The 26,127-nt window shown below is 50.7% G+C and overlaps 1 protein-coding gene across 8 annotated transcripts in view; it reads right to left on the reverse strand.

Annotated features, from left to right (window-relative positions):
• The window catches only part of BAZ2A (bromodomain adjacent to zinc finger domain 2A), a 1,275,716-nt gene that overhangs the window by 378,498 nt on the left and 871,091 nt on the right, over nucleotides 1–26,127 (reverse strand). For all 8 annotated transcript variants that reach the window (XM_086959424.1, XM_086959462.1, XM_086959400.1 and 5 more), the window contains 2 exons: nucleotides 19,426–19,675; nucleotides 18,506–18,661 (listed from right to left, as the gene is read on the reverse strand). In XM_086959424.1, the coding sequence (XP_086815550.1) occupies nucleotides 18,506–18,661; nucleotides 19,426–19,675 (406 nt within the window). The remainder of the gene's footprint in view (nucleotides 1–18,505; nucleotides 18,662–19,425; nucleotides 19,676–26,127) is intronic.

Here is a 26,127-nt window from a genome sequence, read left to right on the forward strand (position 1 = left end):
AGCTTGGCCTACAGAAGCTTGTTGCTTGGCTTGCACTTCAACACAATAGTGTTTAGTGAAGGTGTGTTTGTCTTTTTGGCAGAATATTTGTATACATTTAACAACCCATCTTGCAATCCCAGCTTTAGAGATGGGATTACCTTTATGTGGTGGAGAGAAAGCTACAAACAATTGTTTTGTTTTTCGAAAGGTTTTAGTTCTATCAATGTAATAAAGTAGAGCTCTTTTGACGTCTAGTGTGTGAAGAGCTCTCTCCAGAGTCTGGGTTTTGAAAAAACACTGGTAATTCTACTGACTGGTTAAGATGAAAAGCAGAGATGACTTTAGGAAGGAATTTTTGATTTGTTCTGAGAACTACCTTATTACGATGTATTTGTAAGAAGGGTTCTTGTATGGTTAAAGCCTGGATCTCACTTACCTTCTAAGAGAGGTGATTGCGATAAGGAAAGCTACTTTCCATGTGAGGAACTGAAGTTCACATTTATGTAAAGGTTCAAATGGGGGTCCCATGAGCCTAGCAAGTACAATGTTGAGATTCCACACCAGAGAGGGTGGTAATCTAGGAGGTATGTTTCTTTTAAGGCCTTCCATAAAGGCTTTAATTGATGGGACTCTAAAAATTGACAAGTGTTGTCTGTTTTTTTTAAGTAAGCGGCAGGTGCTGCTAGTTGTAGACGTATGGATGAGTATGCCAAATTACATCTTTGCAAATGTAGTAAATAGCAAATGATATTCTTGATGGACGCATCCAGTGGATTGATATGATTGTTAGTGCAGTAAATGGCAAATCTTTTCAATTTTGCTGCATAGCAAGCTCTGGCTGTAGGACGCCTGGCGTCTTTAATGATGTTCATACAGTCCGGCGGAAGGTTAAGGTAACCAAGCTCTAGGACTTCAGGAGCCAGATTGCTAGATTCAGCTGAGTTGGATCGGGGTGCCTTATTTCTCCTTGGGTCTGCGTTAGTAGTGATGGGGAGAGGCATAGTTTTTGGTGTGGGACTAGTGAGAGTTCCAACAGTGTGGTGCACCACGGTTCACGTGCCCATGTGAAACCTACTAGGATCAACTTTAGAGACTGTTGTTGGAGCTTGCGTACCACAAGTGGAATCAGTGGGAGTGGCGGAAAAGCGTACACAAATCTGCCTGACCAGTTCCTTCATATTGCATTGCCCTTGGACAGGGGGTGTGGAAACCTGGCGGCAAAGGTTGAGCATTTCACGTTTTTGTGACAAACAGATCTATGACTGGTTCTGGCCCCACATTTGGAAAAATGGCGGAAGAACTTGTGGATGTAGTTCCCATTCATGAATCTGTTGAGTCTGTCGACTTAACAGATCAGCAATCTTATTGTGAACTCCTGGAAGATGTTCTGCAAGGAGGTATATGTTTCGCGGAATGGCCCACCTCCAAATATTCTGTGCGACCTGGGACAGCTGCAGAGAATGTGTGCCTCCTTGTTTTTGTATGTAATACATGGCTGTCATGTTGTCCGTTCGGATGAGGACAGCCTTGTTTTGTACATGGAGTGAGTTGGAATGATTTTAGTGCTAGGAATATTGCTAATGGTTCTAAATGATTGATATGGAGCACTTTCTGTTGCGTGGTCCATTTGCCTTGAGTGCTGTGATTGAGGAGATGGGGTCCTCACCCTGTGAGTGATGCGTCCATTGTTAGAATTATCTGTGAAACTGTCTCGATGAACGGCCGCCCCTTAGATAAGTTTGTTGTGTTCCATCACTGCAGAGAGCGGTGTGTGCGGCTGTCTACCAACACCAGATCTGTAAGTAGTCCTTGAGCCTGATTCCACTGATGTGCTAGACATTCCTGTAAGGGACGCATTTGAAGTCTTGCATAGGGTACACTAAAGATGCAAGATGCCATCATGCCTATTCGTTGCATGAACACTCTGGCTGGGAGAGAGTGTTGTGTCTGAAATTTGGCAATGAGAGTCTGTATACTGGCTATCCTGGCTGGATTGGGACATGTTGGAGCTGTAGAAGTGTTTATTGTGGCCCCAAGATATTGCTGTATCCGAGCGGGCTGGAGGTGCGACTTGGTGTAGTTGATTGTGAATCCCAAGTCCTGGAGTGTTTGTACGGTTTGATTAGTGTGTTGAGCACACTGGTCGGATGATCTGGCTTTTATTAGCCAGTCGTCTAGATATGGGAAGACATGAATGTTTTGTCTTCGGAGTTGTGCTGCTACCACTGCCAGGCATTTGGTAAACTCTCTGGGTGTGGTGGTTACCCCGAATGGAAGGACTTTGAACTGATAATCTTGTCTGTCCACAACAAACCTTAGATACTTCCTGTGAGAAGGATGTATGGGAATGTGGAAGTATGCATCCTTGAGATCTAGTGTGGCAAGGAAGTCTCCATGTTGGAGCAGTGGAACCACTTGTTGGAGAAGTGGAAGCACTTGTTGGAGAGTGATCATGTGAAAGTGATCCGAATGTATGTACAGATTGAGGGGTCTGAGATTGAGTATTGGTCTCAGAGTCCCATCCTTTTCGGGCATTAGGAAATACAGGGAGTAGACTCGTGTTCCCTGATGGAGCAAGGGACTGGCTCTTTAGCGTGCTTTTGAAGCTGAGAGAGAACTTCTTGTTTTAATAGTGCAAGAAGTTCTGTGGACATCGGACGCTGCTTGGGTGGTATGTTGGGGGGTGAGGTAGCTGTAAGTTCCAGACAGTAACCATATTGGATAATCTGCTTTACCCACTTGTCTGTTGTGATGGAATTCCAGACTAGTAGAAACTGGGATAATCTTCCCCTTGACCGGAGTGGAATGGCCTGGGGGACTGGAGGGAAGTAATTGTTTAGAAGCAGGGGAGGTGCGAGCGTTATTGTTAACTTGTCCTCTTATTTTGTTATTCGCTCTGTAACCTCCTCTGATATATCCTCTGTTGGGGGATGTTTGAGTGGTAGTTTCAAATGACGCCGAAGTGTCTGTACTGATGTTTTTAGAGGCTCCTCTATAAAAGGAGTGACAAAAGAAACCACGTGTTTGTGGAGACTCTAAGGCTCCTATGGACTTTGCAGTCTCTGTGTCTTTTTTCATTTTTTCAAGATTTGTGTCCACAGCCAGTCCAAAAAGGTGTTCTTGATTGAACGGCTGATTTAAAATTGTTGTCTGGACCTCTTGCTTAAAGCCTGAAATGCGTAGCCAGGCATTTCGTCTGAGCAGTACACTGGGGTTAATAGATCTTAAAGCAGTGTCTGCTGCATCAAGTGCACATTTAATTGAGGCATTTGTTATCAATTTCCCTCTTGAATGAGGTCATTTGCTTGGGTTTTATATTGGTCTGGCAAATGCTGTAATAGGGTATCTAATTGGTCGTATTGTGCCTTGTCTCATCTAGCCAGTAGTGCCTGAGTATTAGCTGTGCGCCAGTGATTGGCCCCTTGCGCAGCTACCCTTTTGCCTGATGCTTCTAGCAGTTTGGATTCTTTATCTGGGGGTGGTGCATCCTCTGATATCTGTGAATTAACACGCTTTCTAGCATTGGACACTACTAGTGAGTCTAGAGGCAGCTGTCCTTTTATATAGACGCACAAGTTACTACTTGTGTAACGATATATCTGTTAGAGACATTAGTTAGTGAGAGATTCCTTACCTTAGAATATTCCCAGGCGTCAGACTGGATCCGGAGAGTTTTTGCTTACAGTACCCTTGCGTGTCAGTAGGTGGCATCCTGCGGCTCCGCATCCGTCACTGGCATCGTTAGCGCTGGGATGACATCAGGGAGAGTACTTAGGCGCCACTCATGCACGCTGACGGCAGTTCTGTACACGACTTTCTGCGACAGGAACACAGAGCCATGCAAGACACTGACCATTGGTGCAGAAAACTAGGGCCCTAAAAGGGGATGACCTTAACCCTAGTAATCAGTTCGCAGAACGGGGAGGATGGGTGGGGCAGTAAGGAATCTATCACTAACTAATGTCTCTTACAGATATATTGTTACACAAGTAGTAACTTGTGCATCTGAAAAAGACACATTAGTGATAGATTCCTTACATTAGAATAGATACCCCAGCAATACCAACCCCGGTGGTGGGTCTGCGAACAAAATTACACCAGGAAGTCACGGAGAACAGAACGGCCAAAGAAGCCGTCTCTCCGGACTTGCCTGTCAAGGCAGTAGTGCTTTGTAAACGTGTGCAGCGAGGCCCACGTAGCTGCCTGACAAATGTCATGCAAGGGAACACCGCGTCCCAAGGCATAGTGGCTGCAGTTGCCCTGGTCATATGGGCATGTAGCCCCACCGGAGGCTCCTTCTTGGCCAAGGAGTAGCATGCTTTAATGCACCGAACGACCCACCGTGAAATGGTCTGTTTGTGCACAGCCCAACCTTTTTTGGCGCCCACGCAGCCAACAAAGAGTTGACCAGCCAACAAAGAGTTGATCACCCACCCGGAACGGTTGTTTACGCTGCAGATAGAAAGCAAGAGCACGTTTTGGGTCCAGACGGTGGAGCCTCTCCTCTTCCCTGAAAGGAGGCGGAAAGAAGGTGGGCAAAGTGATGGTCTCCCCAATGTGGAAGGGCGTGACAACCTTCGGCAAGAAATAAGGACGGGTCCTTAAAACCACCTTGTCCGGATGAACAGAAAGGAGGTTTAGAAGAAAGAGCCTGGAGCTCACTCACTCTTCTGGCAGAAGTGATAGCAACCAGGAAAGCAGTCTTCAAGGTGAGAAGACCAAGATGACAGTTATGAAGGGGCTCAAAAGGAGCGCACATCAGGTAAGTCAAGACAAGATTTCAGTCCCACTGAGGCATTATGAAAGGCACAGGAGGAAACGTGTGTGTAATGCCTTTGAGAAAACGGTTAACCGGGGACTTAAAAAGAGAAGGCTGATCAGGAAGCCTCAGGAAGGCAGAAATGAAAGAAAGATAACCTTTGATGGTGCCAAGAGCAGAGCCCTGCTGGGCCAAAGACAGTAGAAACAGAAGAACCTCAGAAAGAGGGGCAGAAAGGGGTTCCACAGCTTTGGCTGTGCACCATGCCACAGATTTGTTCCATCAGCAGGCGTACACTGTTTTAGTGGCGGGATGCCTGGCTGCCAGAATGACATTACAGACCTTGGGAGGAAGGTCGAAAGCCGTCAACTTTCGCCGCTCAATCTCCATGAATGGAGGTGGAGGCTGGACAGGTTCGGATGAAGGACCGTCCTCTGCTACTGTGACAGAAGATCCTCCAGAAGAGGCAGTCAGGTCAGGGGATCGATGCTCATACAGAGTAGCTCCGGATACCATACTCTTCGAACCCAGTCTGGAGCCACAAGAATAACTTGGGTCCGGTCGCGCCTGATCTTCTTCAGCACTCTGGGCAGAAGTGATATAGGCGGAAAGGCGTACAACAGACCGTAACTCCACTCGCGACGAAAAGCGGCGCCGAGCGAGTACCACCTTGGAAATTCCAAGACACAGAACTGATGACATTGTGTATTCTCTTCGGTGGCGAATAGATCTAACCAAGGCTCTCCCCACTGCTGAAAGAGACCTTGTGCCATGTCAGAGTTCAGCACCATTCGTGATCCATCAAGCACCGGCAGCTGAGTTCGTCCACCCTCGCGTTCAGACAACCTGCCAGGTGTTGAACCACCAAAGTAATGCCATCTTGTTCCAGCCATGTTCAGAGGCGCAGAGCCTCCTGACATAGGGTCCAGGACCCCACCCGCCCTGTTTGTCGCAATACCACACGGCAGTGGTGTTGTCCGTGAACACCAGCACTACACTCCCCACGACAGAGGGAAGAAATGCCTTCAGTGCAAGTCGGATCGCCCGCACCTCCAGAAGGTTAATATGAAGCCATGACTCAGCCGGAGACCAGAGGCATCTGATCTCCGCCTCTCCCAAGTGGCCTCCCCATCCCAGGATGGACGCATCAGTCACTACTGTGTGCTCCGGTTGGGGAAGGGAGAGGGATCTGCCATTGACCCAATCGAGTTTCCTGAGCCACAACTGCAAGTGTCGCGCAGTGCTCTCCGAGATCTGGACATGATCGGACAGGTTGTCCTGATGCTGTGCCCATTGGAACTTCAGGTCCCACTGCAGAGCCTGCATACGCCATCTGGCATGTTGGAGAAGTGTGGCTCAGGGGTTAGAGGCGGCAGACCTGGAGCTTGAGTTCGGCCCTGGACCAGGGTTCAATTCCCCGCCTCGGCGGGTCTTGGGCTCAATAATTCCACGGACTCGATAATTCTCGCTCCGGTGCCTTCTCGACTCACGGGTTCACACTCTGCGACTCTGGGCAATAGCTTGCTTAATCTCCACATCGGCCCCTCGCGGTGGGATGCCTGGCTTTCACCTTGTGGATACCCTGCCAGGGTAATCTCACAGGGGAATACCAGGATGGGTTCCCTAAGCAAGCGCGGAGATGCCCCAGGGTAAGTCATGCGCTATATAAGCTTCATACATTTACATTTACATTTACATGTTGTACCAGCAGGATGCAGGAGGCCATCAGGCCCAAGAGCCGGAGGGTCATCCAGACTGAAAGCCGGGATAGAGGCTGAAAGATCGGAATCATAGCCTGAACATCCTGGACTCGTTGCTCGGGAGGATAGACCCGAAACTGCGCAGAATCCAGAACCGCTCCGATGAAGGGGAGCTTCTGAGAGGGACTCAGGTGCGACTTCGGCACTTTGATTGAGAACCCCAGCAAGTGCAGGAGGTCGGCCGTAGTCTGAAGGTGGGCGACGACTGCCTGGGGCGAGCCCGCCTTCAACAACCAGTCGTCTAGGTAGGGGAAGACTGATACCCCTGACCTGCGCATATGAGATGCTACCACTGCCATCACTTTCGTGAACACCCGAGGGGCACTGGTAAGGCAGAAGCAGAGCACGGTAAACTGAAAATGCTCCTGGCCGATCGTGAACCGCAGATAATGCCGGCGGGCCGGAATTATCGGGAATGTGAAAATATGCGTCCTGCAAGTCCAACCTTACCATCCAGTCTCCAGGGTAGCTAAGACCTGAGCCAAAGTTAGCATCTTGAACTTGTCCTTCTGGAGGAAGCTATTGACGTCCCGGAGGTCCAAGATAGGACGCAGACCCTCTTTGTCCTTCTTGTGAACAAGAAAGTAGTGGAAATAACAACCACTCCCTACTTCTGGACCAGGATCGCACTCGGTGGTCCCCTTGGTCAAGAGGGCCGCGACTTCCTGTTGGGGAAGAACCAAATGATCCCCTGACATGGGGTGGCACCGAGTTGGCATGGCTGGGGGGGGGGGGGACTGAAAGGGAAGGGAGTAACTTTGGCAGATTATCTGCAGCACCCATTTGTCTGATGTAATCTCGCACCAGCGGGGGAGGTGGTGGTGGATCCTGACACCCACCAGCATGGGGTGCTCCCTGAAGCTCAGATTAGGTGGGCTTAGAGGCAGAAGTAGCGGGGGTGGAGGTGGACGGACCCGCGATATGGTTCCCCAACCCGCCCCTACAGACATCGTGACCAGGGCCTTGCTGGGGCTGGTTCTGCACAGGTCTGGTGGAACGGCGTGCCTCTCCCGTGGCCACAAAAGGAATGAAAACCCAAGACCCAAGCACTCGGCCGTATCCCGCGAGTCCTTAAAGCGCTCCAGTGCACTGAAAGCCTTGTCGCCAAACAGGCGGGTGCCATCAAAAGGCATGTCCATGAGTGAGCTCTGAACATCAGGCGAGAACCCAGTCGAACGCAACCAGGCATGGCGGCGCAACGCCACAGTCGTAGACATTGTCCTGCTCAATGAGTCGTCTGTGTCCAACCCACAACGAATGGCGAACATAGCCACATCCTTACCCTGAGCAATATCCTGAGAAAGGACAGCCCGCATCTCCTCAGGACACTGAGGCAACACCTGAGCAACGGCATTCCACACTGCGTGGGAGTAGCGGCCCAACAAGCAGGCGGTGTTCACTGACCGCAGCCCGAGGTTGTTTGAAGAGAACAACCGCTTCCAAAACTGGTCCAGCATTTTAGAGTCCTTATCCGGCGTGGCCATGGGAAAAGCACTCTGTGACGTCGCAGCCTGAATGACCAAACTCTCAGGCGTAGGGTGAGTGGTCAAGAAAACGGGGTCACCGGGGGCTGGCGTCTGGCGACAGTCTTATCCACCGGGGGCCCCCGTGAATGGCCTCGACCAAGTGCCCAAGAGGACCTCTGTAAGGGCGTCTTTAAAGGGAAGCAGCGGCTCCGACGAAGTAGACGCTGGCTGGAGCACCTCGGTGAGGAGGTCTGTCTTGAGGGCCACTGTGGGGAGGTCAAAGTTGAGGGCCTGAGCAGCCCGACGGAGCACCATCGTGTAGGAGGCACCCTCCTCCATAGTAGGCGGGGGAGAGGCGAATTCCGGGTCAGAGGAGACATCGAGGTCGCCTGCATCCTCCAAGTCGTCCACCCAATTTTGCTCTGCGTCACATTGCAGAGGTAGCGGGTCCTCGGACCCTTCTCTGTTGTCGTCCGCCTCTGGCGTAGAGGAGGCCGGTCGCGGCGGTAGAGCCGGAGCCAGAGAGGGGACGAACGGATTTGGGAATGGCTCCCAAGTCGGATCCCAGGTCGTACAAAAAAGGTCAGGGAACCAGGGCAAAGGTGGGATAGACAGCTTCCAGTTAGGCGCCAGGGGTGGAGCCGAGGGTAGCGCAGGGGCTGGAAACGCCGCACCTCGTGGCACCAGGGCCGGAGCCAGCGGCACAGGATCCTTTGTCATCGGGGCTGGAGCCAGTGGCGGAGCCGCCGGGCCAACAGGATCTGGACACGGAACCGCTGGGTCCGAAGGCGCGCCGGCGGGAGCCAGAGGCCAGTAAAGGCAGTTCAAGGCAGCAAGGAACTCTTGCATTTGTTTGGGAGTCGACGACAGACCCGAGTATGGCAGGTAGGCTGCGGGACTACCAGGCTTCAGAGGAGCCGCAGGGGCGAGGCCCCTGACCCCCTCGTCCGGCTCCGAGGAACGACGGGAGGACGTCGGAGAGCGAACACGCTTCTTCAACTTTCTTTTTATGGCGACCCTTACCCGAATGTGAAAACTTTAGAGTCCGAGGAGCAACGGCACCAGTCCCGCAAGGGGTCCCGGGAACGGCCCCTAGACCCGGAGCGGTGGTGTGACGAATGCTGGGCCTCCAGCAACTTTCTCCGCTGCTCCTGCAAGGCCTTGGGGGCCATGGCAGGATAGTCCCGGGAGTAGTGATCGGTCTCCAGGCAGTAGAAGCAAACATCGTGGGGGTCCGCCACCGACATATTTCAGCGACAGGCCCCACAAGACTTAAAGCCGGACAACCCTATTCGCACCAGGAGATAAATGTGAGGAGACAAAAGTCCTAAAATAGCGGTCAAAAAGCAATCAAGGTACGTGCTCAATCCGGATCTGCGCTTACTGGTGTGGAAAAAGAAAGAACTGATGTCAGTGTGCATGCGTGGCGCCTAAGTACTCTCTGTGATGTCATCTCGGCGCTGACGCCAGTGACGGATGCTGAGCCGCAGGACGCCGCCTACTGATGCACAAGAGGTACTGCGAAGCAAAAACTTTCCGGATCCAGTCTGACACCTGGGGATATTCTAAGGTAAGGAATCTATCACTAACGCGTCTCTTTCAAATACCTATAAGTCACCCCTAAGGAAGGCCCTGCAGTCCTGAGGGCAGGTTGCTTGGTTATAAGTGGGAAGGTGCCCCTGCATGAGCAGGACACCCCTACAAACCCTGGAGTCGATTCTCCAGGCTTTGTAAATACGGTCAGTCATTTTAAGATATATAGTGGACATCAGTCATTACGAGATGTCTAACTATATAATGGCTGTACCAAACCTGGTCATATTTGGTATCAAACATCATACCCCAACACAGATTCCGGTGTTGCAGGTATGATCCCATGTACTGGGGGCCCCTCAGAGGAACCCCTTGTAATCCTGGTAACAGCCTTTCAGGGTCTGCCAGCAAGCTAGTGAGGCCGCCAACCACAGACACTGTTCTGCCGTCATGCTGCAGAGCCAACCATGATTAGGGAAAGGTAGGACAATTTCCTGTGGCAGGGAGGAGTGACCACCTCCCAAACAGGCCTCAGTGTATTGGGCTGGGTAGGCGCAATTTCCAGCGCCACCAGACTGCATTGAAGGGCACATTTGGTACCCTCTTAGCATACTCCAGTTTGAGCAAATTCAGGAAGAAATGCGTTACTTACCTGTAACTGCAGTTATCCAGTATTGGTGTCTTTCATAGATTCACATGCCTGAATCATTCCCCGTCGTCGAGACGGGAGCCTCCGGTATATAAAAAAGAAATGTCCTATAGACATACATAGAGAAGAATAGGCCTAAGGATCCCACCTTAGTGGCCTATCCACGTCCTTTTGTAAAAAGGACCAAACTAGAGTAGGCCCAAGGGTCCCACCTTAGTGGCCTATCTATGTCCTTTTGTAAAAAAGGACCAAAGTAAAGAAGCCAACCAATCAGCTACCACCTCCTTCTAGAACCTTCCTGTCAGGAGCCTAGGTCTCTCAGATTTTCGTACGCACCAGCTAGGTAGGCGTAAACTTGTTAGAGAGATAGGTGAATCCTTCCAGGGGAGGCGGGAGGGTGCATGTGAATCTATGAAAGACACCAATACTGGATAACTGCAGTTACAGGTAAGTAACGCATTTCTTATCCAGTATTTGGGTGTCTTTCATAGATTCACATGCCTGAATCAGAGTAGCAAGCAATATATTATGCACATTTTTGGTGGAACATCAGATATGAGTCTGTAGATAATACATATCACGCGACTGCAACCCACCAAAATGCATTGTCATGTAAATATTATTAAAAGAATGTGCATACCAGTAAAGGATGGAGGGATGTCGGAAGGCTCAACTCACTGGAATAGATGGCGAAGCACTGCTTGGCCCACTGCTGCATCCTTCATCAGCTCAGTATCCAGGCAGTAGTGCCTGGTGAAGGTATGCAGTGACTTCCAGGTCGCCGCTCTGCAGATGTCCAATACCAGCACTCCAGCAAACAGTGCCGCAGACGTGGACATGGCTCTTGTCGAATGAGCTTTGACTCTTGAGTCCAAAGGTCGTCCGGCATTGTCATGGCAAAAGGTGATCGCCGAGGAAATCCACCTTGAAATGCTTTGTTTTGACAGGGGCATGCCTTTCCGTGGTCTACTAAAGGCAACAAAGAGTTGAGATGATTTTCGGAAGTGTTTTGTCTTGTCAATGTAGAATTTAAGGCATCTCTTCAGATCCAACGAATGTAGAGTTTTCTCAGCTACAGTGGTAGGATTTGGAAAGAATGACCTGAGGACCACTGGTTCGTTGAGGTGGAAGTCCGAAGGGACTTTCGGAATAAACTGAGGATTAGTTCGTAAGATCACTCTGTCCTCCCTGAACTGAATGAAAGGATCTTGAATTGAGAGAGCCTGCAACTCGCTGACCCTTCTAGCAGAAGTCAAAGCCAGGAGGAGGGCCGTTTTTCATGAGATAAATTTGATGTCTGCCCTATGGATGGGTTCAAAGGGGTGCTTCATTAATTGGTGAAGGACCACATTGAGGTGCCACGACGGAGGGATCAGCCTTGGTCGTGGGAAGGACCTGTAGAGACCTTTAAGGAACTGCTTTATAAGTCTGTTTGCCCACAGGGATGGACTTTTAGAAGTCCTGGTGAATCTTGAGATCGCTGCCGGATGCACTTTAATGGATGCGTGTGCGAGGCCCGTTTGTGCCAGATGTAGTAAGTATGGTAGCAGCTGCTGTGGAGTGATGTGGAAAGGGTGTAGGCCTTCGGCCACACACCAAGAGCAAAACCGCTTCCATTTTAATGAGTAAGTTTTATTAGTGCTGTCCGCTCTAGCCTTTGCAAGGACGTCTCTGCACTCTCGCGGGATGTTTAGGTGGCTGAATTCCCGGTACTCAGGAGCCAAGCTGACAATTTTAGAGAGCTTAGATTCTGGTGATGTACCTGTCCTTGGGACAATGTGAGCAGAGCTGGATGTTGACGCAGGCGAATAGGTGGCCGGGCAGAGAGGCGGTGAAGGTCCGTGAACCAAAGCTGCCTCGGTCAGAATGGAGCGATCAGAATCAGAGTGCAGGGCTCCGACTTCATCTTCCTGAGAACCCTGGGTATCAGTGGAAATGGCGGAAAGGCGTACGCAAAGATGTTGCACCATGTGATGGAAAAAGCATTTCCGAGGGTTCCTGAGTGGTGATGCCTGCTTGCGAAGCTTGTACATTTGGCGTTCTCTCTCGTGGCAAAGAGGTCTATTCGCGGAGTTCCCCATTCCCCGAAGATGTGTTCTAGCACTTCCATGTCTAGTTCCCATTCGTGTGATGGAGATCCCTGTCTGCTCAGAGCGTCCGCCAAGACGTTGTCCTTGCCCGGGACGTACTCTGCTTTCAGCGTTATCCCATGTTCCACAAGCCAGTTCCAGACCCTTTGCGATTCGTGAGATAGTGAGAGCGATCGCGTCCCCCCCTGCTTGTTTAGGTAGTGCATCGTCGTGGTGTTGTCTGTTCTGACGAGCACTGGGGAGTTTTGAATGCGTGGCAGGAAGGCTGTAGAGCTAGGAAGACCGCTTTTAACTCCAATAGGTTGATGTGAAGCTGGGTTTCTTGTTCTGTCCACTTGCCATTGATCTGGAGTTCTTGGAGGACCGCTCCCCAGCCTTCTAGGGATGCGTCCGTTGTTATCACATGTGGCTGTGCGGGAAGCAGGAACGGCAGTCCCTGTGACAGGTGTTTGAGCGATCTCCACCACTGTGAGTGGTTGACCATGTTTCGAGTGACTCGTATGCGGTCCTCGAATGATCCTGTACTTTGTGTCCATTGGTTTGTCAACTCCTCCTGGAGTGGGCGCATCTTGAGGCGGCAGTGGGGTATGAGCATGATACATGAGGACATCATGCCTAGGAGGGACTTGAAGGTGCGGACCGGTAAAGTCTTCCTTGATGCCACTGACGTGGCCAGGGAGATGAGTTTGACTTTCCTTTCCTGAGAAGGGAAAGCCTTGACACGTTCCGTGTCTAGAGTCGCCCCAAGAAATGTAATGACCTTGTTGGGCTCCAGTGCAGACTTCTCGTGGTTGAGGGTCAAACCTAGACGTTGGAAAATATCCAGACAGGCGCTGGAGGATTTGGCTGCGCCGGTCGCAGATGGTGCCTTTACAACCCAGTCGTCCAGGTATGGGAAGACCTGGTGTCCTTGTTGACGAAGGAAGGCCGCCACATGGGAGAGGCATTTGGTAAATATCCGTGGGGCAGATTTGAGGCCAAACGGGAGGACACAAAATTGGTAATGCTGCCCCGCTACAGCAAACCTGAGGTACTTCCTGTGCCCTTTGAGGATAGGAATATGGTAGTAAGCGTCCTGCAGGTCTAATGACGTCATATAGTCCCCTTCCTCCAATAGTCCCAGGATCTCCTAGAGTGTCACCATATGGAACGATTGTTTCCTTAGGAACACGTTGAGTGCCCTGAGGTCCAGGATTGGTCTCCACTTTTTTCCTTTCTTGTGGATCAGGAAGAAGTGGGAGTAAAAACCTTTTCCTTTGTGGATCGTAGGTGCCTGTGGGACCGTTTGCGAGGTGGTGTTGTCGGGGGGATCGTGACAAATTCCAGAGAATGTCCGAATTGAATTAGCTGGAGCACCCACCGATCTGTTGTTATCAATCTCCAATTGTCGAGGAAGTGTGTGAGCTTCCCTCCAATTTTGAAGAAGTTCGATGGTGGATGGACTGGCCATTGACACAAGTCATTGGCGGTTGCCAGCAGGTTTTTTCTGGCTCTTCCCCCTGTAGTTAGACTTGCCGTAGGAAGTCTGACGCCCTTGCTGCTGTTGTCGCGGTTGGTATTGCGTTCTGGTCTGGTTGTATGAATAGGAGGACCTGTTCTGGTATGTGCCTCTATAAGAAGATTGTCCTCTATTTTTGTTTCCACGAAAGGACTGGTTCCGGAATTGCAGTGTTCCAAGGGCTTTGGCAGTGTCCGTGTCTTTTTTGATAGTATTTAAGGCCTCATCAATCTTTTCCCCGAAGAGATGCTGGCTGTCATAGGGCATATCAAGAATCTTCGTTTGCACCTCCTAGCGGAAAGAGGTGGCTTTGAGCCAGCCTTGTCTTCTGAGTACAGCAGCACCTGCCAGTTGCCTGAAACCGGTCATGGCGACATCCATTGCGCAGTCAATGAGCTCAGAGGCAGATGTCTGGCCTTCCAAGAGGAGCGATTGAGCTTCCTCCTTTACATCCTCTGGCAGGTTAGATAGGTAAGGTGCAATATCTGCCCAAAGTTGCCGATTGTACCCAGAAGTGCGATGGAATCTGCCACCTTTACTGTCATGGCCGACGTGGTGGAAAAACGCTTGCCAATAGTATCCAGTTTTCTGCCTTCCTGGTCAGGTGGTGTTGACAGAGGCGATGCTGGGTTTCGTGAATTTTTCTGTGCCGCCTGGGTTACCACAGAATCTGCCTAGGGGTGACCTGTGAGGCATGCTGGCGCTGATGAAGTCGCCTTGTATTTCTTTTCGAGCCTGGGTACTACTACTGGGATTGAAGCTGGTGTTTGCATCAGTAATTTCCCTTGCTTCCATATAAAGTCAATGATGTGAATTGACTTGGTTGTCTTTTTAGCTGGTTCCTTGAAGTCGTACAGGAAGCACTCGGTTTCTTGAGACTCCATAGTCATGTGGAATCGTTTGGCTGCACGCTCTACAAGGTTATGGAATCCACCGATGTCTGCGGGTGGTGATTCTGAGGACTGTGGTTCCGGGGAGGCCGGAGAAGGAGCGATATAGTCTTGATCTACGTCTGGGTTAGACTCGTCTCCACGGACCTCGCCCTCTTCCTGGTCCCCTTCTTCGTCATCAGACGATTGAATTTCTTGCACTGGCTCTTGTTCCCCACTAAGTGCCAGTGGTGGCGGTTTGTGTCGGGTCAATGGAGTGGGTGCGCTGTACAGATGTAGGTACAGGCGTAGTGGGCTTTTCCGGAAACCGCTGTTTATAGTCCTGTATTAAAAATTGCAGGTCTGATACAATGGCCGCTGGTAGGCACACCATCAGTGTAACCTGTGTGGGGACTTGAGTGTGGACTGTATGGTCCATATGTTCAACTTCCTCCATTTCCTCATCAGTGCTCTGGCACTTGACCACAAGGTCTGATGGGCTTGTGGCTTGTGTGTACAACTCTTCCTCCGACTCCTCACCTTGAAGCAGGCAGGTTGGAGGCAGCTCTTGCACCCTACTAGGTGACGTCAGGTCTGGCGTAATTGGTTTCCTCGAGCTTATAATGCCGATATGGGCTGTCTGTGGCGGCAAAGTATCCATGGCTTGAGATAGCAACACAGACTCTTTCCATTTCCCTGTTGGCGTTGTCATATGCGGCGCCGATGACGACAATGCATTTCCGTGGGTCGTTGGCGTCTTCGTCGACATTACCTTCGTCGACGTACTTTCCCCGTCGTCGTCGATGCCCCCGTCGACGGAATTCTCGTCGACGTGTCCTTCGTCGACGGGATGATCTTCGTCGACGGCACAATCGTCGTCGACTTTGACTTCGTCGTCGACGATAAGATCTTCGTCGTCGATGGTGTAAATGGAATGGTCGACGACACTGGCATACTCGCCATCGATGAAGGCGTCGTCTTCGTCGTCGGTGAGGAGGCCGACGATGTTGTCGTCGACGTTGAAGCAGTTTTTTGCGCTGAAGAGATAATTGACGCTGTCGTTGTCAAGGTCAACGGTGGCTTCCTGGGGACAGGAAGATCCTTGCCAGACACTGAGGTTTTGCCCTCTGAGGACTTCTTGAGAGTCTTCTTAGGAGGGGTGTCTTAGGGGCTAGGGGAAGTAACCCTTGGCCTCTTCAAGGAAAATTGTGAAGTACCAGAGACACTCTCACCGTCTTCTGACACCAAGTCATCTGTCCTCTTCTTCAGCCTGTCCAGCCAGAGCAGCAGGCGTCCTTCTCTGTCTTTAAGGGTCTTATTTGAGAAGGTCCTACATATTTTACAGTCCTTGGGAAGATGGTGAGGGTAGAGGCAATATAAGCTGGTTTCATGCTTGTCCTCTACATGGAGCCTTTCTTTCCACACGAGGAACAGGCTCTGAAGAGACCCTTTTTCAGGGGCATCAGCCATAATGTACTAAGTTTGGTAAATTCGTTTTTTGAAGAAAAGAAGAAAATCCTGAGGAGAACTCAGGTGGAGACTCCCTAGCACAATGTGCGGTAGAAAATCTGAGAGACCTAGGCTCCTGACAGGAAGGTTCTAGAAGGAGGTGGTAGCTGATTGGTTGGCTTCTTTACTTTGGTCCTTTTTACAAAAGGACATAGATAGGCCACTAAGGTGGGACCCTTGGGCCTACTCTAGTTTGGTCCTTTTTACAAAAGGACGTGGATAGGCCACTAAGGTGGGATCCTTAGGCCTATTCTTCTCTATGTATGTCTACAGGACATTACTTTTTTATATACCGGAGGCTCCCGTCTCGACGACGGGGAATGATTCAGGCATGTGAATCTATGAAAGACACCCAAATACTGGATAACCCATGGTTCCTGCTCTGGGCAAAAGACAGGGGAGTATCTTCTCCCCTGTCCAGACACTTCTCCGGGAGGGACCAGAGTCGTTCCAACCCTTTCCTTGGGTATTTAGCGGCTCCCCTGTTCATGTGTCATGGAACAAGACTCACCTCTGAAACCAAGACACTCTTCGACCGTCTGGACACTTGGACTTCGTCTGGAATCGAGACTGCATCAAGGAAGACTTCTGCTGCTCCTGGTCTTGCTGTTCTTGAAGTCTTCTGCCTTGTCTGTTTCTGTGCTTCGTTCAGGTTCTCCAGAAGACCTGTGGGCATCAAGGACACCTAAAGAAATCTCCCTTGCACTGAGGAAGTAACTCCCCTGAATCTGCAGGCACAGCAATGAAGCAGACCGGTCTGCTGCTCCTGCCGTCCTACGGACTGTCAGGCTCAGACACACAGGTGGTGGTTCTGTGGTTCTACAGAGGCCTGACCTGCTTTCCCTGCAATTTGGAGGAGAGTATCACTCGTCTGAGTCGCTGGGACCAAACCCCTGTGCAGCACATTTTCCTGCTGTTGCCAAGGCTTGTTGGCTCTGCACACCAGTCGGCTTCAGACTACAAGGAGCTCCAGCCTCCAGCACCTCATCCCTCGAAGATCCGCGTCCTCACTGCATCCCTTGCCCGTGGGTCTCCATCTTTGGTGAGTTACCTAAGGTCCTCTTGTGACTCCCGTACCTTTAACCTGTGGGTCTGCTTGAGGGTGGTGTTCTGCTTTGATGGGCTCCCCTGCTTGCTCCAGGTCTTCTACACCAGTTGCAGCTACCAAGGCTTGCTTTATCAGTGCTCCTTCCAGACACAGACATCCGACGTGGGGGAACTCGTGCAAAGTTCCTGGTCTTCCTCAGCATCACCTGGTCCCCACAGCTGCAGCGACATGGTCCTTGTCAACTCTCCTGATCTTCCTACTCAGGGTGGGCATTGTGCTTCTGTGCCTCCTGGTCACCTCTGAGGGACACTGACTCTATCCCTTCTGTTAACACATTGAAAGATTCTCTTGGGTTGGATAACGAGCACCAAAAAGTGAAAATAAATGATGCAAATACTTTTCCTTAATACAAATGAGGTAGAAGAAATTCCACAATCAACAAGATTGAAGAAAACAAAAATGAAAAATATTTGGGGAAAAAAATCCAGAGCATTACCTCACACTTAATGAGCAATATAAAACATGGCTGTTTGAGTGTATCTGCACCTCACTGGCCAGAGGTTGAGTCACATAATGAAGTGGAAGACTGCAAGCAGTGCATGTCTGTTTTCAATACTTACTCTTTAGTTCAGTGCCATGTAAACAGTGACTGCAGAGGATCCCAACCTTACAAGGGATAATAATTCAAGCATGTGATTCTATGAAAGATCCAGTGTTGGAAAGCAACTGTTAATCAATTACTGGGATTAAAAGTACAAATATGCTCTAAAGAAACCCACTGAACTAGCCCTTCTCAGACACACCCTTCAACACAGCTCCACTCACAGAATATTCCATCCCATCTTCACCAACAGACCCTGGTGCAGTCTCAAATAGCAGCCATCCAACTGACACTGAACGTTTCCATAGTCTGCCTTCTCTGAAAATGTTCACCCTAAAGGAACAGTACCTGGAAAAACCTACAGTGGGCATAATATAAATACTTAAATATGGAGATGTTCTACAGAAATTGGTGGGTATTTTTAATTGACAGTGTCAGCCATAAAAAAAGTTACTTTGATGTTAAACAGTGTTAAATAACTGAAAATTTTCCAAATCTCCCTGGAATTACGAAGAGTATCTCACCTCAATGAGGAATATGTTACATTTGTTTCACCTCGCATGAGATAGGCACCAGGTAACACAACATTCATCATTATGAGTGGATGAAACTACTTGACATTTAGCTTCTATGAAGCTTTACAAACAGTATGGTGAAAGGAGCTATTTCCAATTTTAACAAGTATACCACTTTATTTCAATGAGAGGTGTGTAGGTGATCCAGGTGTGAGAGTACACTCACCAGTCTTAGGCCGTCCACACACTTCCTTGAGGTACTCCTTGTGTTTGCTGATATGCTTGTGAAGCATCTTCTCACGAATCCCACGTGGGTGAAGTGCTTTAAGGACTATTTCAAACTCCTCTGAGTCTCGAATCCACCACCAGCCAATCTGCATTGCTGCAATACCAAAAGTACCATGATGAGTGGAAAAGGTAGAAAGTCAAGTATAAAATGAGAGGAAAGTGCACAGAACAAAGCAATATGGTTCACATTTCCAAAGCTGCAACAAAAAAAAAGTACAGGAAAAAAAGAAGAAAAGAAATACCAATATACATTCAATACACTGAGTTGTTAGAAAGTCCAAGCACTGAATGTCATCAACATGCACAGTAGGCATGATGACTCCACAATGATGGGGTGAAAAGGGCAAGGAATCCTTTGGACAGACAGTAGCCAACTAAAACACAGCATGATAATAGCCAATTATTAATCACTGAGACAAAATATTTGGAGACTAAGACTCACATACATGAAGCTTTGCAATACCTGTTGTCATTCAAGCACCATGCAGGTATATTCCACACCATAAGAGACATGCTCTCCTGCACACATTTACAAACAGGCAAAATATATATTTTTCTTGCTCTTTCCGAAACGCATGTTTTTAGATTATCTTAGGAACGGTTGATACCAGTTTTCAGAGGGGATACCGTATGGTGCCATTTCCATTCTAGACACAACATGATGAAAAGAAAAAATGCCCTTCGCTGCAGTTTGTAATTTATGGTGGAATATTATTCTTATGTTGAATGGGCACGTTGAAGGTAAGGGTTGTTCAGATGGCACTATTATGCAAAACCGGGCTTTTAAGAAAAATAACAGGGTCGCCTTTGCTGCTTCCAACCCTGGAAAAGAAATCTGAACAACATTCAGCTACTAACCTCTGGGGATGGGCTGCCTCATCAGCTGGGTGAAATACTTCTGTTCTATTTGCTTGAAGAACTTGGTAGGTGGGCGGCCTCTCCGTTTTGGTGGTGTTGGCCCCAGACACCTTGACGGGGAAGAATGTGGAGACTTTGTGCTTGCATGGAGCTTGCGTAATGGATTATGGGCCCGGGTATTGTGAATGGGGGTAGAAGGTGGAAGAGATGGCAGGTTCACAGCTAAAGCACCCTTGGAAACCATGTCGGACTGCGAAAGTAAAAATTAAAGAAAGATTTCAGTTAAAGCCGAATACAGATAGTTAAGAATGTTCCTTTGTGCACATTCTCTCAAGCAGCAGTACATGGAAAAAAAGAGAAATATCACTAAATATGCTAGTCCTCTAATCTCCATAATCCCTCAATTGTTCGACAGAGGTCTGAATAATTTCCATTCTTCAATTTTCTTCTACCCAATGCCTCATTTTTAGATTATGATGTAAAGTCTCACATTTGAAATCTAATCTTGGACTGTGATTGTAATACTTGTGCTAAGCTAACACAAGGGTACAGACTGTTTTTCAGATATCTTTCCAGAGGATGTGTACTGTAGTTCCTATATACCTGATAGTCTCTGCGCATTGGAATAATATGCACTATAGATTTGATATAGGACTGAGGTCAGTATGTCTCTATTGAGTATATTAAACGTAATTACTTGTGTGTGCCAGCTAACTCAGAGGTCACTAGAAACTTCTCGAATAAACAAGAAGGGATTAGTTTCTGACAACCGCATAAACATGACAACTTTGTTTCCCTTAGAATCGGAACAGTCTCAGAACCGTGGAAACAATAGATACATTTCATCAGTCAATCTTGCATGCTTTGTTTCTACAGAGTTTACGCACAAGTTACTTACCTTCGGTAACAATATATCTGTAAGAAACAGTAGTTAGTATTAGATTCCTTACCTTAGAATATCCCCAGGCGTCAGACTGGATCCGGAAATTTTTGCGTAGCAGTACCCCTGCACGTCGGTAGGCGTCGTCTGCGGCTCCGCGTCCGTCGTCGGGGTCGTTGGCGCCAGGATGACGTCGCCGGAGTACTTAGACGCATCCCTCGCGCGCTGACGTCAGTTCTTTTACACAGCTTTTCTGCACCAGAAACGCAGAGCCATGATAAAAACCAACACTGGTGCCATGAAACGGGCCCTGAAAGGGGATGACCTTAGCCCTAGCTATCGGTTCGCAGAACGGGGAGGACGGGTGGGGCGGTAAGGAATCTAATACTAACTACTGTTTCTTACAGATAAATCGTTACCAAAGGTAAGTAACTTGTGCATCTGAAAGAAACCGGTTAGTATTAGATCCCTTACCTTAGAATAGATACCTCAGCAATACCAGCCCCGGTGGTGGGTCTGCAAACCAATGATCACACCAGAAAGTCCTGGAGGACGGAACGGCCAAAGAAGCCATCCCTCCGGACTTGGCTGTCCAGGCAGTAGTGTCTTGGGAATGTGTGCAGCGAGGCCCACGTAGCTGCCTGACAGATGTCCTGCAAGGGGACTCCCCGGCCCAGGGCAGTAGTAGCCGCCGTGGCCCGAGTGGAATGGGCCCTCAGCCCAACAGGAGGCACCTTCTTAGCTAAAGAGTAGCATGCCTTGATACACAAAACAACCCACCGAGAGATGGTCCGTTTGTGCACCGCCTGTCCCTTCTTAGCGCCCACGTAACCAACAAAGAGTTGGTCATCCACCCGGAACTGGCGTGTGCTGTCCAAATAGAAAGAGCGCACGTTTTGGGTCCAGACGGTGGAGCCATTCTTCCTCTTTAGTGGGATGCGGAGGCAGAAAGAAGGTGGGCAAAGTGAAGGACTGCCCGATGTGGAAGGCTATGACTACCTTGGGCAGGAAAGAGGGTCTTGTCCGCAACACAACCTTGTCCGGATGGACAGTAAGGAAGAGAGGCTTGGATGAAAGAGCCTGGAGCTCACTGACTCTCCTTGCAGGTGATCGCAACCAGGAAAGCAGACTTAAGGGTAAGAAGACGGAGAGGACAGTTATAAAGAGGCTCGAAGAGAGCGCACATCCGAAAAGTAAGTACAAGGTTCAAGTCCCACTGAGGCATCACGAAAGGAACAGGAGGGAACATATGAGTGATGCCCTTTAAGAACCTATTAACAACCGGGGACTTGAACAAAGAAGGCTGATCAGGTAGCCTTAAGAAGGCGGAACCTCAGAAAGAGGGGCAGAAAGGGTATCCACAGCCTTTGCTGTGCACCATGCCACAAATTTGTTCCACCTGCAGGCGTATACCAACTTTGTGGAGGGACGCCTGGCTGCCAGAATCACATCACAAACTTCAGGAGGCAAGTCAAATGGCCTCAACTGTTGCCGCTCAATCTCCAAGCATGGAGGTGGAGACTGGACAGCTTCGGGTGGAGGACCGTCCCCTGCTGCTGCGACAGAAGGTCCTCCTGAAGAGGCAGACGAATTGGGGGATCGACTGACATACTGAGTAGCTCGGGATAACAGTATCTTCGTGAACAGTCCGAAACCACAAGGATAACTTGGGCCCGGTCGCGCTTGATGATCTTCAGCACTCTGGGCAGAAGTGGTATAGGCGGAAAGGCGTAAAACAGACCGCAACTCCACTCGCGACGAAAAGTGTCTCAGAGCGAGTGCCGCCTTGGAAATTCTAACGTGCAGAACTGATGACATTGCGCGTTCTCTTCGGTGGCGAATAGAGCTAACCAAGGCTCTCCCTATCGCTGAAAGAGGCCTTGCGCCACGTCCGAGCTCAGACGCCATTCGTGATCCATCATGCACCGTCGGCTGAGTTCGTCAGCCCTGGCGTTCAGAGAGCCTGCCAGGTGTTGAACCACCAGGGTCAAGCCCTGATGTTCCAGCCACTGCCAGAGGCGCAGAGCTTCCTGGCATAGGGTCCACAACCCCACCCCGCCCTGTTTGTTGCAGTACCACATGGCGGTAGTGTTGTCCGTGAACACCTGCACTTAACTCCCCCTGACAGAGGGGAGGAATGCCTTTAGTGCAAGACGAATCGCCTGCAGCTCCAGAAGGTTGATGTGGAGCCGGGACTCCGCCGGAGACCAGAGGCCTCTGATCTCCGCCTCTTCCATGTTGCCTCCCCAACCCAGGAGGGATGCATCCGTCACAACTACGTGCTCCGGGTGGGGTAGTGAGAGGATCTGCCACTGAATCAATCGCGGTCCGTGAGCCACCACTGCAACATTCTTGCAGTGCCCTCCGAGATCAAGACATGGTCGGACAGGATGCCCTGATGCTGGGCCCACTGAAACTTCAGGTCCCACTGCAGAGCCCGCATCCGCCACCTGGCGTGATGCACCAGAAGGATGCAGGAGGCCATCAGCCCCAGAAGCCGCAGCATCAACCTGACCGAGACTCGGGATAATGGCTGAAAGATCGGAATCAGAGCCTGAATATCCCGAACCCGCTGTTCGGGAGGATAAACCCGAAACTGCGCTGAGTCTAGAAACGCTCCGATGAAGAGGAGCTTCTGAGAGGGGCAAAGATGTGACTTCGGCACATTGATGGAGAACCCCAGCAGGTGCAGGAGGTCCGTTGTAGTCTGGAGGTGGTTGACGACTGTCTGGGGCGAGCCCGCCTTCAACAACCAGTCGTCGAGGTATGGGAAGACTGAAACCCCTAACCTGCGCAGATGAGCTGCGACCACCGCCATCACTTTCGTGAACACCCATGGGGCGCTGGTAAGGCCGAAGGGGAGCACGGTTAACTGAAAGTGCTCGTGGCCTACAGTGAACCGCAGGTAACGCCGGTGGGCCGGCAGGACGGGGATATGAAAATAAGCATCATTCAAGTCCAACGCTACCATCCAGTCTCCTGAGTCCAGGGCAGCTAAGACCTGAGCCAGTGTCAGCATCTTGAACTTCTCCTTCCGGAGGAAGCCGTTGACGTTCCGCAGGTCCAAGATAGGGCGTAGGCCCCCTTTGCCCTTCTTGGGTACGAGAAAGTAGTGGGAGTAACAACCACACTCTACTTCTGGCCCAGGAACGTGCTCGATGGCCCCCTTGGCCAAGAGGGCCGTAACTTCCTCTTGTAGACGTTTCAAGTGATCCCCTGACATGCGGTGGTACTGCGGTGGCATGGCTGGAGGGGTCGCCTTGAAGGGGAGGGAGTAGCCCCTTCGGACGATTTGCAGAACCCACCTGTCCGATGTGACAGTGCGCCAGTGGAGGTGGTGATGGTGAACCCTAGCCTCCCACTGGCGTCACATGGGCCTGAAAGCACTGACTAGGAGGGTTTTGAGGCGGATGCTGCAGGGGCAAGTGTGGACTGGCCTTGCCGTTGTCCCCGACCGCCGCCACGGCGGTTTCCACGTCCGCCTCCGCGCTGGATGGTAGTCTGCGGCCCGTGGCTGGCAGGACGTGTGGGGGCGCCCCTTCCTTGGCCACGAATGGAGCGAAAGGCAGCAGTTTGCTGGCGCGGGCCGAGAGGCCCAAGGACTTGGCCGTAGCCCTGGAGTCCTTAAAGCGCTCAAGCGCATGGTCTGCCTTGTCGCCAAAGAGGCGACTGCCATCAAACGGCATGTCCATAAGGGTGTTTTGGACTGTAGGAAGGTGGATACCGGACTATGGTTGCCCCCAACTTTTTGCCAGGTGTTTGGCTGGTTTTCCGACTTAGTTGGCCTGGGACCCTGCCAATCAGGACCCCAGGCCTACTGCTCTCTCTGTAAAATGGATTCCATGGACCTTAGGTACATATCTAATTGGTACTGGGTCACCTTATCAGACCCTGTAACTCAAGGCATAGGTGTACCCAGGGCCTACCAGGGGCTGCAGCATGTATTATGCCACCCCTGGCTGGCCATCTAAATCTGACACAACTGGCTGCACGACAGCTGGGGCAAGGTGGTGTAATCACCCCATGCTTTAGATATAGTATCTGAGCCTGTTTGCAGCTTGCGGAACCAAGTCCTAATAGCTGTTCCATGATAACGCATACCATATACTCTTAAGTGCATTATAATCCTCGCGGTTATATGCTATCTTTGGTATCGCTTTATCAAAACATGTCGAGTAAGGTGTCATACGAATTGGAAAACTAACCCCTCGCCAATTCTGGCGACGGGGTTAGCATTCCACCCTTCTAGAGGGACACGACATGTATGTAACTGTGAACCCCGGTTAAAGATAACTCAAGCCTCAGCATCACAAAATGGATGCTGCCACCACAGACACAAGTCTGACCTCCTGCTGCTGGGAGTCCTTCCAGCGAGGGAGGCTTGGACAAAGGGTTTCCTGTCAGGGGCGGTGCTAGCACCATCCCAGACAGGGTTTTGTGTATCCTGGGTAGGCAGGGCTTTAGAGGAAGGTGACTGCAAGTGGCACCCCGGTGCTCACTATGCATAGGCCGGCTAGAACCAGTTCCAGGGGCACACCAGCCCCTGACCTGGGGAAAGTCTGGCATGGGAGAGGGGTGTAACCACCCCCCTTCCTGGTCCCACCCATGGGCAGGACCTAGTCGCGTGCCAGCCCCTTTTCCTAGTATAAAGATAGGAGCGGGCCCCCTTCCAAATTAGATCATCTTTGAATCCTGAAACTACTTTCTACGAAAGGAACTCTCGACTTCTTCTCAAGATTTCTCCCTTGTGACTAAGGAGTAGTCACCCTGCACCCGCAGGCACCATCCAAGAACACTGCGGTTTGCTGCACGTCCTTCCTCCGGAATCCGACTGACCAGCACGACGAGACCCGGCTTCCCTGGCACCTCTGACCTCTAGCCACATCGTCAGCTCAGCTGAGATCCGTGGGTGCGACGAGACCTCGAGGGACCGGCCATCTTCAAGACTGCACGACTCTTGCCCAGCACGACCGCCGAGGGATCCTCGAGTGAGTGCTTTGGGGTCCGAGAAGCCCCAACCCTGAGCAGCTCCAGCACCGAAGTTCAGCCCTCCAGCATCCACCAGATCTGCGTGGGGCCCTTCTGCTTTTTGCTGCTCACCGCGTTGTCTGGCCACTAGCCCGCTGGCTTGTGGCCTTCCCGACGACGAACGACGACATCAACACTGCTGGTCTGGTTGCTCCAGACTGGCCCCTGCTCCCTTCCAAAAGAGGAGCACCGAGGACCCTCCTGGTCCACTCCAGACGCCATTTTGAGTCCACCGCGTGGGCTTGAATTTGCCAAGACTTGTTGCCCCAATCCTGGGTCCAGCGACGTCGACAGCAGCAACCATCGTGGGACAGCTCGCACCTCCATCCTGGTCGCCGACAACGCCTCCTGGTCCGTGAGACTGCAGAGCCCAGCGTCGCCCACTCACCTGGTCGAGGTGACTCCATCCGGTGCCATCCTGGTGCCCATCTAATCACTGGCTAGTGATTCAGAACTTGGTCCCCTCTGCTTACAGGTGTCTTCCATCTTCGATCCAGGCTTGGATCCATCCGAATCTCTTCACTGGTCGCCTGCCAGCAACTTCTTCTTTCAGGCTCCATAGACTGCAACGAGGATTCGCGACGTCTTTTCAGACCTATGCAGCTGCAGCCCCTGGGCTAGGTAACTTCGGCATTTCGGTGCCCCAGCATAGCCTCACTATCCAAGGGTCCAGATCCTTTTTCAGCCTAACTAGTCGGATTCGTCCGATATCACTAACTTTGTAATTCCTAGCAACCATAGACTTTGTCCCGCATCCCGTGTGAGTGCGCACACTCTGCACCCGAGTCCCCTAG

This window comes from Lissotriton vulgaris, chromosome 1_1 (genome assembly GCF_964263255.1).
Source record: "Lissotriton vulgaris chromosome 1_1, aLisVul1.2, whole genome shotgun sequence".
Taxonomy (NCBI): Eukaryota; Metazoa; Chordata; class Amphibia; order Caudata; family Salamandridae; genus Lissotriton; species Lissotriton vulgaris.